The sequence below is a fragment of the Chinchilla lanigera genome, unplaced genomic scaffold (genome assembly GCF_000276665.1).
Source record: "Chinchilla lanigera isolate Chin_1 unplaced genomic scaffold, ChiLan1.0 scaffold00011, whole genome shotgun sequence".
Taxonomy (NCBI): Eukaryota; Metazoa; Chordata; class Mammalia; order Rodentia; family Chinchillidae; genus Chinchilla; species Chinchilla lanigera.
Window position 1 is genome coordinate 29,444,454 of NW_004955412.1, and position 12,208 is coordinate 29,456,661.

General features: G+C 43.6%; 1 protein-coding gene across 8 annotated transcripts in view; it reads right to left on the reverse strand.

Annotated features, from left to right (window-relative positions):
* Positions 1–12,208, reverse strand: part of Ets1 (v-ets avian erythroblastosis virus E26 oncogene homolog 1) — a 168,660-nt gene that overhangs the window by 10,724 nt on the left and 145,728 nt on the right. For 7 of the 8 annotated variants that reach the window (XM_005378526.2, XM_005378525.2, XM_013511112.1 and 4 more), the window contains one exon: positions 10,938–11,198. The exons of the other annotated variant lie outside the window; for it this stretch is intronic. In XM_005378526.2, coding sequence (XP_005378583.1) covers positions 10,938–11,198 — 261 coding nt within the window. The remainder of the gene's footprint in view (positions 1–10,937; positions 11,199–12,208) is intronic. 8 annotated transcript variants of the gene reach the window in all.

Below are 12,208 nucleotides of genomic sequence, written 5' to 3' on the forward strand. Positions count from 1 at the left end.
TCTCATATTTCTGGAACCCTGACGGTTCCTCAATGCTCATCTCTCTTCCACCTAGCACGGGAGCTCCACGGGCAGCACTCTGTATTTTCGCCTCTGCGCCCAGAGCCTAGGACACCGCCTCACCACCTAAGAAGTACCAACCCACAAGACTTGCTTGTTGTTGAATGAGGCCAGGTTCACCTCCTCGTGTCTTATTGATGCTTATATTCCCAGTGCCAGGTACTCAGAAACATTTACTGAATGATTTTACTACAAGGAGTCCTCTGGGGGGAAACAAGCATAAGGATCTAAAAGGCACCTAAATCCCTTCTCTTTAGAAGTTATATTTGGGGTCAAACCATATGGGTGACTCCCAGGCTACACTGTATCAGGCTGCTCCCCAAAATAAAAACGACCACACCTCCTGTCCCTTGGGGGTTTATCTGCCGCGCTGAAAAGCTACAATCCTTTAGCTCTACTCTAAAATTCAAATGAAATATCTCAGTGTGGGCAAGATACCGCATTTATTTTAACCTATGAAACTCTCATGGTTGGTCACCCTTGCAACAGGGCTGACTCTGCCCCGACAGCACACATCTGGCAGGTGGCTCTCAAACAGAACGGGCCTGCCTGGCCCCTCCCTCCCAGCCAGGTGTCTCTACCCACAGCCAAATGATGACAGCAAAAACAGCACACTCGAATCCAGAAATGACCCATCTGTTCCAAGTGTATCTGCCTTCCACACTGCAACAGGCGCACCTACATCTGAGGGTGGGGTGGGTGATGCTACATTCTAAAATCAATTTCCCTTAAGTCTTTAGGAAATGTTTAATAACAAACTAAACAGAAAATATCCCAATAAGTTTCTCACTCTTTGGGCCACCTCAACCTGAAGCTGCATCAAATCTTCTGCCTAAGGGAGATACTGCTTGGCAATCAAGGCACTGAGAAGAGCTTTAAAAAAGTAGTAGAGAGTTCTGGGCATTTTGGTTTGGTTTTATCCCTGCGGGTGCCTTCTCCCATTTCTCTTCAGTTAGACCTTGTCCTCAACTAGCCAACAGTGCTTTAGTGTAATGAATCACTGCACAGCCATTCTATTCTAGAAATATGTTCCTCTGTTGATGGCTAGGAACTCAACGGTAGTGACTAGAAATAAAAGATCCGATCATTCATAACAAAGAATATCCTAACAAAATACACTTGATGAACAGTGATGAACAATAACTAAATAAACTTGCACTTATTTATCATTAGATAGCCAGTATCTCATAATGGACACACAGCCCTGTTTTGGCTTGGTGTTTTGAAACAGGGTCTCACTACAGTTCAGGATGGCCTTGAGTTCACTATGTGACCCAGGTTGGCCTTGAACTCACGGTGATCCTCCTGCCTCAGACCCTCAGGTGTTGGGATGATAAGTGTGGACCACCTCACCTGGTTTAAAATCAGCTTTTGACTGTCAAGGTCATCTCTCACATGTCAGACCAAAAAACAAAGAGGGAGTTGTGTTTTTTTAATTTAAAGAGGAAGTTTTTTTTTTAATTTTTTTTAAAAATTACATGTCAGGCAGTGAAGGACAGAGACAGTATTGTATAAAATTTAAAAATATGAGCCAGGCGTGGTGTTGCAAGCCAGTAATCCCAGAGCTTCAGAGGCTGAGGCAGGAGGATCGACACAAGTTCGAGACCAGGCTGGGCTACAAAGTGAATTCACGGCCAGCCTGAACTGTATATCAAAACTCTGTCTCAAAAAGATGAAAATTTTAAAAATAAACATGGATATGATTTTATATATATAATATATATATATAATATATATATATATATATCTCCCTGAGAAAGTTCCACATGGGAGTCATGGGCACAGGACTTTGATCTCAATTATTCCCTGATTCACTGTGCAATCTTTGCAGCTCCTTTAACTTCTCTGGGCTTTATTCTCCCATTCCTAAAATAGAAACGGTAATTTCTGGTCCTCCCCACCCTATAAAGATAAAATTAAGCCTTTAGCTTATAGAAAGGATGAGAGAGAGAAAACCTGAAGAAGCGATCGCAGTATAAAACAATTCAAGGGCAACAGAAAATACAAGAGAATTAAACAGAAGAATTGAAACAATAGAAAAACATTTTTTAAAACAGAGTTTGCAAAGGGAAAATGAAATTGAAAAAAGGGCAATTCTTTTAAATTGCAAAAGTTTAGACAAAATTTAATTAAGGCTTCCAAGAAATAAACTGGCCTTTTATATGACAACTTTGAGAAAGTAGAAAGTTGGAGGTTAAAACAAAGTTAAAGTCTATAAACAAAATTTTTTACATATTTAAATGAGAATAACCACTGAAGATTTTTGAAAGTTAGGGACGACTCTGAAATCCTTGCTTTAATTAAAAGTAAGTAAGCACCCAAAGAGCTAGCAGATGGGAACTGCTTTGCAAGTGAAAGTACCACAACGTTTCTGCTTTGGGGAAATCCTGGTGCCCCTCTCCCCCCATGAACTCTCTCCCCCATAACCCATGCCCCTCACCAAGCAGCACCACTTTATTGTCACAGGGGCTGACCACAGTGAGTTCACTAGCACTGCCCATAAGCATGGGTCCTAAAGAGACAGATCCACAGCCCCAAGCGAGGAAGAGGGGGACACCTTGTCTGCTACCCATGCCCGGGACAAGCCCCGCCGGCTGGCACTGGCTGGCAGTGTTGCTCCACTGAGACAGACTTCAGTACGCTCCTCTGGCCAGTAGGGCTTAGGTCTGAGGACAAGGCAGTTACACATTTCTAGCATAGGGAGGAAAGGCCTTTGTTTTTGCTCCTGCTTCTCACACACACCTGCAAGCACTCAACAACGGGAGAAAGGGGACAGTTCCTCTCTCTGCGAAGGGCAGCCTCTATTCAAATGCAGCCAGCTCTTTCCTCTAAACCCACCACAAACGCTGTCTAACCATTTCAGCTTAACTCTCAGACATGAAATTGGACAGCGACCCTGTGATGCTCAAGTCAGGAAGTGGGTTTCTCTATAGCTTTTTCCTCCTGATGTCTTCTAGGTAACTGACTCTTTTAAGAAATCGCCAGAGAGAGTTTGACCTTGGATTTGGGGGTAGGAAGTGAGAACCTTGTTAAAAACCAAAGAAATATTTTTCTATCCAATATAAAGATCTAAAAATAAAATACCTTTCTAAATATTTAGGTGCCAAGAAGCAAGATGGGTTCACTGGTTGGAATTAGACAGCTGGACTTCAGAAGTGTAACTTTCTTAGTAAGATTCTCAAGTTCACCTTTGTAAGTGATTTTAAAATCTAGGAGGAGAGTTTCTTCTGAATATCAACGGGGAGAGAAATCACCAGTTAGGCGTCTTAGAATTTGGGGGGAGGTAAATTAGATCCTAAGTGATCATTACGGTTTCTGTGCATGTGGCCAGATTGTGTTGCAAGATAAAACATAATATGACCATTACGGAGCTACACAACCAAAGCTTTCGGGTCAGCATATCGCAATGAGCAGAGAGTGCTCCACCTATACCTTTGGGAAATAAAAGCCAGAGAAAGAACCTGTAGACACCTTACAAGAAACTGCACCACCTCTGCTCTGAAAATCAAACACCTCCCAGAGCCATGCTTTATACCATGGCTCCAGCACAGGCAGTCCCAGTCTCCTCGCAGAGTTTAAACTTTCACATTCAATCACCCTGGGAGAACTTTCACTCTCCTTATCTCTCAGGGAGAGGTGAGTCACACAGAAAACAAAGCCATTGGGCTAGTGATAGTCAACAGTAAGTGCTGAGCTCTTTTGTGTTCCACTGTGGGCCAGGAGCATTGAGACACATGGTCCTGAGTCCCGCCTTACGAAGAGCCAGATGGGAAAGCCATGCTGGACTATTTGACAAGCCACTTTTGCCGGGACAGTATGCTGTGGCTACCACACTCTGCTCTGGTCAGAGCTCCTGCTGCAGGGAGCATAGTGGGCTGGCTCTACTGCATCAACCCCAATTCGATGTGTCCTAGGGCTTGCTATAGCTGAGGAGCTAGCACGCTAGGGCATATAGGCCTAGCCCAGGAGACACAGAGCTCCTCCCTGGACTGCGTTGACCCAAGCATTCCCCACCAGCTTGCTCATACTTGCTTGGAACTGAGCTGCAGGTAGAGGATTCTCTTACCCAAATTTCCTTCCAGACCTGTACCATGGCCCAAACTTTAGATATTTTCCTTTTACTTGTTGGACACCATAAAAAAATTTGAAAAGCATCTTCTTTGTTCTGTGCTTCGTGACTTCAGGCTACACAAATTCATTCCCAAACAAACTCGACTCCCTCACTTGTACAAGGAGGATAACAGAATCTGCTTTATATGATTTCTGGTGAAGTTAAAAAACATTAATGTACTGTATGGCAAAGTCTTACAGACAGTAGGCACCTAATAAATATGGATTGAGTTGCATAACTGAAAGGATCTGTCTGATATTAAAAATCTGCTCTGCCCATTATCCTGCCAGCAATTACTGGCATTTTAGAAGTAGAATACATTGGCCTCTAACCTTCCCTTAGAATTATCCTGGAGAAATAAAAGGTTTGGAGAATAAAGTAGTAGTTAACAGCTAGCACTTAGTACTTCCTTTGCGGTGAGCACCATCCTGGGTCCTTTCCAGAAACCAATTCACTAATTCCAACAAGTCTATGAGACAGGAACCATTATTATTATCATCTTGCAGAAGAGAAAAGTGAGGCAGAGATATGCAAGATCACACGGCTGCTCAGTGTAAGAGCCAGAATCCCTGCTCTTAATCCCAACATGATACAGCCCCCACACAGGGCCCTGGTAAAGTGGCACAGGCTGGCCACCTGGCCTGTGACTCACCAGACTTCAACCTAAAGGCATTTCCCAGTGACAGGTGGGGTGCTGATGCTACATCCAACCTGAAGGTATCACATGGAAGTCACTTTAGGGAGAACAGGGAAGCCTGCATTGCTATAGATTTGAGTTTCTCCTCTGAATGCCCCCCCGCATCACGCTCCACAGCAGGGAAAGCCATTCTGGGAAGAGAGATACCTAGGGCACAGTGGGAGCACCAGGACATCTGGCAGAGCCTTTCCCAACAGAGCTGACAGGGAATTCCCAAGGCCCATTGCCTAATGGCACCAAGGACTTGCATGGATGTCTCTGCAGCTCACTGCATTTTGATCCATGGAAACACTATGCTTCACAGGCAAAAAGGTGGAGCTTCAAACTGAAGACAGAGTGGACCTAATTCCATCGCTTGTCGTGAGATTTTGTTAAAGAGATAGCAACCCCAAAAATGTGAGACTCAGAGGCTCCTCTGAAACAGGTGGGGGGTTAAGAGAGCTGCTGCCAAGACAGAGGGGCCAATCTGTGAGCTTCCTGCTGCTCAAAATCCAGGGAGGCACCCACGAGGCCTCAGAGGTGGGAACAGCACCACGCTGGGAATAGTAGAAAGTGTGCACCAGGCTCTCCTGCTTCATGGGCCCCTTCAAGCCTAAAGCAAGACACTGAGGGGGTCAGCCAACTGTGGGCTTCAGAAGCCACAAGCAGAAATAAGGAGCCTCCACTTGCCACATTTTTTAAGACATTCAGGGAGAAAAACAGTTAACAATGAGGTCAAATCTTACAACCATATGATCCTTTCTACTGGTAAAAGACGATTAAGAAAAATTGTCCCAAAGTTAATCAGTGAAGAGGCAGAAGCAGTAAAACTGCTCTGCAGGCAATGGAAAAGGGCTTTCCCTCCCTTGTAGTTCAAATATTTCTGAGAATGTTCCTCCCCAGTGCTCCAAAGTATCTGACCACCTACCTCACCACTAAGCCGCATGTTAACCCATTATTTAGCTGAGCACCCCACATCTATCCCACATATCCCTTAAGCATCCACCACCAAGCACAGAGACTCGACTCCCTTCCAGTTTTTGAGCTGGTCTGCAGGAAGGTTCCATTTAAGTGGTCTTCCTGCCATCAGCTCATCACTAGGGCCTCTGCACAGGAAAGTGAAGACAGTCTGTTTCTGGCTTTCTGGTTCCCAAGATCTCTTCCTCTTATCCATCCAGGTTCACCACAGAGAATACAATGGCTTCACAACCTGCAAGCCAGCTTCAGCCTGCCTGACACCTCAGGGAAGTCAACTGCTTTCCCTGGGCCTCTGAATGCAGCTACTGTACAAACCTATCAACAAGCTGGTCCTTCTCAGCTTTGCTCAAAACACACTGTCTTATACCAACATCATTCACATGGAGGGACTTCATATTCCAAAGCCTGGCTCAAGTCACACCTTCTGCCCCATTGAAAACATACCCACCTGTGTTTAGATCGTTTAACACCTGCATAAATTCACACTACACTAGTAACTTGTTTCTGTGACCCTTCCCCCTCCTGATCACTAACTTGGCCCTGACCAAACGTTTTCTCAGTTGTCATCTATACTCCAACACGGAGATCGTTTTGCAAGTGCTTTCCTGCAGAAACTGTGATTGCAGGTAATGCTGCCAAATCTCAGGTTGCATTCTGAATTGAAGGGCTTTGAAACACTTCCTTTTGCAGTCAAGTTGTTTATTTTCAAAAACATGTTTTAGCAGTAGCTCTGGATTACTGAACCCTAAATTCCAAAGTTCTGGGTGTGGCCTCAGGATCTTCTGTGTGACTCTAGACTTGTTCCAGTGCCATCCATGAAATGGCAAGAAAAGGATTTATCTCAGGACAGAAGCAACTTGAAAGAACCTACCGTGGAATGTATGGGGTTTCTTTTTCTACCAGATGGGGAACTTTTAATCTGGTATCTAAAATACCTCTCCCTTAAAAAAAAAAACACTATGTGGAAGTTAAATTCCAGAGAGTCTCAAATTTACCCTTAAGGAAAGTGAGAGGCTGTTTACAAATCTACACAACACCATAAAACATAATTTCATGACAGGTAATGAACAGCTTTGGGTTCAGCCTTCTGTGGGCTCCAGGCGAAAAAAAACAACCATGTCATTCATAATTGCAACTAGTGGGGGGGCACACGGACACTGCTGAGTGTCACCCCCAAACGCACTCAGTAACAACTGCAGCAGCCGTGGGAAGGGACCCATCTCTGTCGCTGTGTGTGGCAATCTAGAATGAAGTTTGAGAAAAGTGATTCACAGGCCACCAGTGCTATCCCCTCCCCGTGCCCCAACCCATACATGTACAGTGTCAACTAGAGACAAGAGGGAGACATGGCCCTAATCCCTCTGGAGACAAGGGAGATATGCGAGGAGTACTCTCATTCCTTTGTGTGAAGAGACTCTGTACTCAGGTAAAGTATCTGACACTTAAGATTCAGCTCAGGAGCTACTTTCTTGCACAGTGCAATTACATGGCTTTGAATAAACCTCTGTGTGTGTGTGTGTGTGTGTGTGTGTGTGTGTGTGTGCATGTGCACACACACTCGAGCCTCAGCTACTCCATCTTTAAAATGGGGCTGCGGGACAGAAAGAAGGGAGAATACTATTGGATAATTCAGTATACTCTTCTACAGCTACCAAAACTGAAAAAAAAATAATCAGAGACACCTATATTTTTTGAGGACCAGGAAAGCATTTCACCGAGGTCCATAAAACATCTAGAAAACACTGGACTACTTCTCTCAGACTGTTGCAATTAGAAGGAGTTCAGAAAGTATCTTCGAACAAGAGAAAACAGCTATTCTGATTGTATCAGCCTGATAACCGTAAGCAGTTCACAGTAAGGAGGAGGTACGTTTTGGCGGAAGCCAGCACTGCATTTGATGTATTCTTAACTCAGCTAACAAGCAGGCTTTCAAGCCATGTTATCTGCCCCCACATCTCGACCTAATTTAACAAGTTGCCATAGGAGCCCAGTGAAGACTGATGCAATTTTCTTATCTTTGGAGGAAGAGTGTAACTGTGCAGGAGAATGTGAAAATTCAGTTTCTAACTGATTTCCATGCTTACAGTACAATAACTAAGACATCATCGGAAGAAATAAAATATATTTTTTGAATGTGATATGGACAAAATCTGGATTTCTAGGATAATAGTAGAAAGATGAATTTTTTTCCCAGGTCAGAGGCTCTAAACATCCACCTTTTATTTCAGGCCAAATTGCCATGATGTAAGTAAGAGTCTAAGTCCTCCCACTGTGTTGCCATGTACACTCTGAAACAATCTGATTTTAACAGAATGAGACAGAAAACAGGTGTGACTCGGAGGCAAGGACAAAGTGTTGCTAATACTTGTGAGTTATTTCCACTTTCCAGCAGACTTTTCCCAGACACCCCTCCACAGGCACCCTTGCCATTGTCTCAACGGAAGGACAAGGCCAGTTGAGTATATTCCACCTCTTTCTCTGCTCCTTAGGATGTGTCTGAAATAGGGCAGAGCCACAGTGAATGTGCAGGATCAGGGAACCCACACAGGATCAGACAGTGTATGTTCGTTAGACACTGAGCACAGGAAAAGAGCTACTGAAATTAGGGCTGCTCCCCAACACCTCACAAATCTCAGTCTGCATTCAGGCCTCAACAACAAGAGAATCCAGTTCAAGTCTACAGCCACTGATAGCATCTTGAATTCCATCCACAGTGAGCTCTTAAGGGTTACTGTCTTTTCTGTATACAATGTATGCCCTTTGCTGAAATAATTGATCTGCTGCAGTTAGAGGGTTTTCCCCCCTGTCTAGTCCAATGTCTAGCACTCACATGTTTAGTTCACTGATTTTGATTTTATTACATCTTCACACATTTCTACTGTGGAGATAAGGATGAACACTTCTACCTCACTAAAAGTAGAACAGGGTACAAGGTAAATTTGCCTAAAATCACACAGTGTGTTACAGTTGGGGGGAGCACAAGAGGACTTCTGTTTTCTGGGCTATTGTTTTCACCACCATTTTACAGTCTGAAAGGTTAAATCCCCAATTATTAACGAACAACTGAATGATGAGGTGTTTAAAAATGTTTTTAATTCATTGATTATTCAATCTTGGAGGCTTCTGAGTTGTAATGGTCCTCCCTTCTCCTCCACTCACAGATTATTCTACTCCTTGACCCCAGGTGGTAGTGAAACACAGAACTTTGGAAGGGAAGGAAGGATAGAGGGAGGGAGAAAAGGAAGGAGGGAGGGAAAGAAAGAAGAGAGGGGGTAGGGAGAGAGGGAAGTAGGAAGGAACAAAGGAAGGAAGGAAGGAAAGAGGGAGGGAGGGAAGAAGGAAGGAGAGAAAAAAGGAAGGAAAGAGGGAAAGAAGGAAGGAGAGGAGGGAGGGAGGGAAAAAGGGAAGATAGAAAGGAAGAAGAAAAGGAAAGAAGGAAAGAAGGAAAGAAGGAAGGAAGGAAGGAAGGAAGGAAGGAAGGAAGGAAGGAAGGAAGGAAGGAAGGGAAGAAAGAAGGTCAGTGGATGGGAAAGCAACTATTAAACAATATACAAATAAGAGTGATATCAATCACCTCAGAGCTGCCTAGGCTTTTTCTTCCTCCTCCCAGCTAAGCAGACCTTCTCCCACCCCTTTCATCAAAGCATCCAATTGGAGCCATGCCAACTACAGGAGCCGGCGCTCGTATCCATGATGAGAGACATTTAACGTTTTCCTATTCCAGATGTCTTTAAAGAAAGTGGGTAAACTATCTAATAATCTGCCATCCAAAGATGGGAAGACTCCCTTGAAATGTAGCAAGTTCCCACCTACTAGCCATGTTCAAGCAAAGACCATGTAGATATTTGAAAAATAATAAAATACGGAAAAAGTAAAATAAAATAAAATAGGGGATTGCTAAGTTCCTTTCCTGACCCATGACTCTAAATATCTGGGTGCTATCTCAAAATATAGACATATTTCCTAAACACGGTTCCTGCAATGAACTCACTAGAGTCTTTGGGGAACAAACATAAAGATACACTCTTGATCATTGAAGGAGGAGTAATTTTTCTCAGTATCTGAGTTTTGTTCTTAAAGGTTGGTTGGATTTCCTCAGAAAAATCCTGAGACTTCCCTGAACACAATAAGTATCTAGCACTCTCTTACAGTCAAACGAATAGGTCAATAGAACCACAGATTTTGCTATTTATCTTCAATCACAAAGACAGTGCCTATAAGATAGCCTACCCAGAGTGGAGACAGTAAAAGAATAGAGGCCCAGACCACATGCAAGTGGTCAAAGCCTAAAATAAGCTCCACTCACAACATACTTTCTAAGTTTTAGAAAATACTGCAACCTTACAGAAAGGATCTGATGATTAACACATCAAGTAATGCTCCTTGGACATTTCTCAGAACACTTTCCCCAGGTTTGCACCACAACCCATCTACAACAGTAGGATGTTTCACTCTATGACCAGATTCTCATCCAAAGCTCAGGCTCTCAATGTACATATTTTGTTTTCTACAGACTTTCTTCACACATTCCTGCTTTAATTAGAGGTTCTACTCCTGGAAGAAAATCCATCATGAAGCTAAGTGAGAAAAACAATTTCCTATATAAGCCAGGATGGATCTGGACAGAGTTTAGGGCCACGAAGGACTTGTTTCTCACATTCAAACTGCTAGCCCAGTGTCAACTATATAACAAAACAGTCTATCACATGGTCCATTCATTCTATGATGCCTCTGAGAAGAGCAGCTGCTGGTTTTATGTTTGGAAAGACCTCCCAAGAGCAGGCCTGGAAAAGTCCCTTGATGCCATGCCACTAGACAGTTTCCAGGAACATCAAATCATTATAGCTGCCTTCTGCCAGATATGGAAAAAAGCTCAAAAATATATGTTTCCTACTACTCTTGGAAATGACCCCTTGGGATAGAATCTACCTCCAAAAATCAATCACAAGCAGATTGGTCCAAGAGGCTGAAGACCTCTTAGAGATGTCTCCCCCTTCCCTTTATAAAAGAAAGAGGGTGTCCTTGGGCCTCCAGGTCAGTGACACAGTGCCTTCTGCTCACCCCACCCACAGAAAGGTGCAGATGGGCTGCCTAGGCAGGAAGTGGGCCTACCTGTGTAGCCAGCCAGGGCAGCAGCAGGAATAACAGGCTTGTCCTTGTTGAGGTCAGCACGGTCACGAACATAGTCCTTGAAGGTGCCCTTGGGCTTGTGGTTGGGCAGGGCAGCTGGATAGTCCTCAGAGTCGAAGCTGTCATAGGAGGGAACACGCTGCAGGCTGTTGAAAGATGATTGGCTGCTCCAGGACTGGGTGAGGCGATCACAACTATCGTAGCTCTCTATGCTTTCAAAAGAGTCCTGTCCTCCGAGTTTACCTGGAGGTAAAGGAGGAGGTAGGAAGAGGCAGAGGGAGGGATTGGGAAAAGACAACTGTAAAAACCCTCTTATGGAGAGACTGCTAATCAGATCTGCAGGAGGGATGAAAGGGGAAGGCAGGCTTGGGAATAGACGCTCCAGAGATTACGGGTCTACTCTGGGGAAAGGGGACTGGGCTAGGACACCCTTGAAGGGCCACTCTGCCGCCACTTTGCTGCTGCCCAGTTTATAGTTCCTGATATTCAGAGTCGGATGTTGCTCATATTTGTCTGCGAGGCACAGCAATGTTTGGGACCTCAAGAATTCCAAAGCCAGAAATCTGAAAGCTGAGAATCACGTGTGTTATCACAGAATTCCTGGCTAATGTATTAGATCCAACGAATTAATGAAGAAATCAGAGCAGTTATCAGACTGAATCCCTCTGTGAGTCCATATGAGAAGATGAGTTAAAAAGGCCCGATCTGGCAAAGCATTTTGATCATAAGAAAAAAAACTACATTAGAATAAGCACATTGACCTTCCTTGACGATGGAACGAAAGTGTTATTTTTAAACATTTTTCCCCAAATACTATTTTAAAATGAAATACATGTCCTATCTTTATGCCATCTCAAATAGAGAAGTTATGGGATGCTGTTTCCAGGTGATTAAAAAAAACACTATCACTATGTCCAACTGAAAATTGTATTCTTTATCCTTTCAAAGTATAATTCAGTATTTGAAATGTATGCTTCTTAGGGAAGTAAAAAACATGAAGTTGATTAAAGAGTTAAGGTCCACAGCAGTGTCAGAAATTCTTTACTCTGTGAATTGCTTAAGGCATTCTTAACTGACCACAAGATCATGCAAGTTCATTAATTTCCCAAATCAGGTTATAAACAGCTGCTATGATTGCACAATAACTCTTGGAGAAATTTCCATTGGCAAAAAATGCCACTAACAAGGAGCCTACAAAATTTAAAAAAAAAAAAAAAAGAAAAAAAAACTGGAGCAAAACACATGCATCAAAG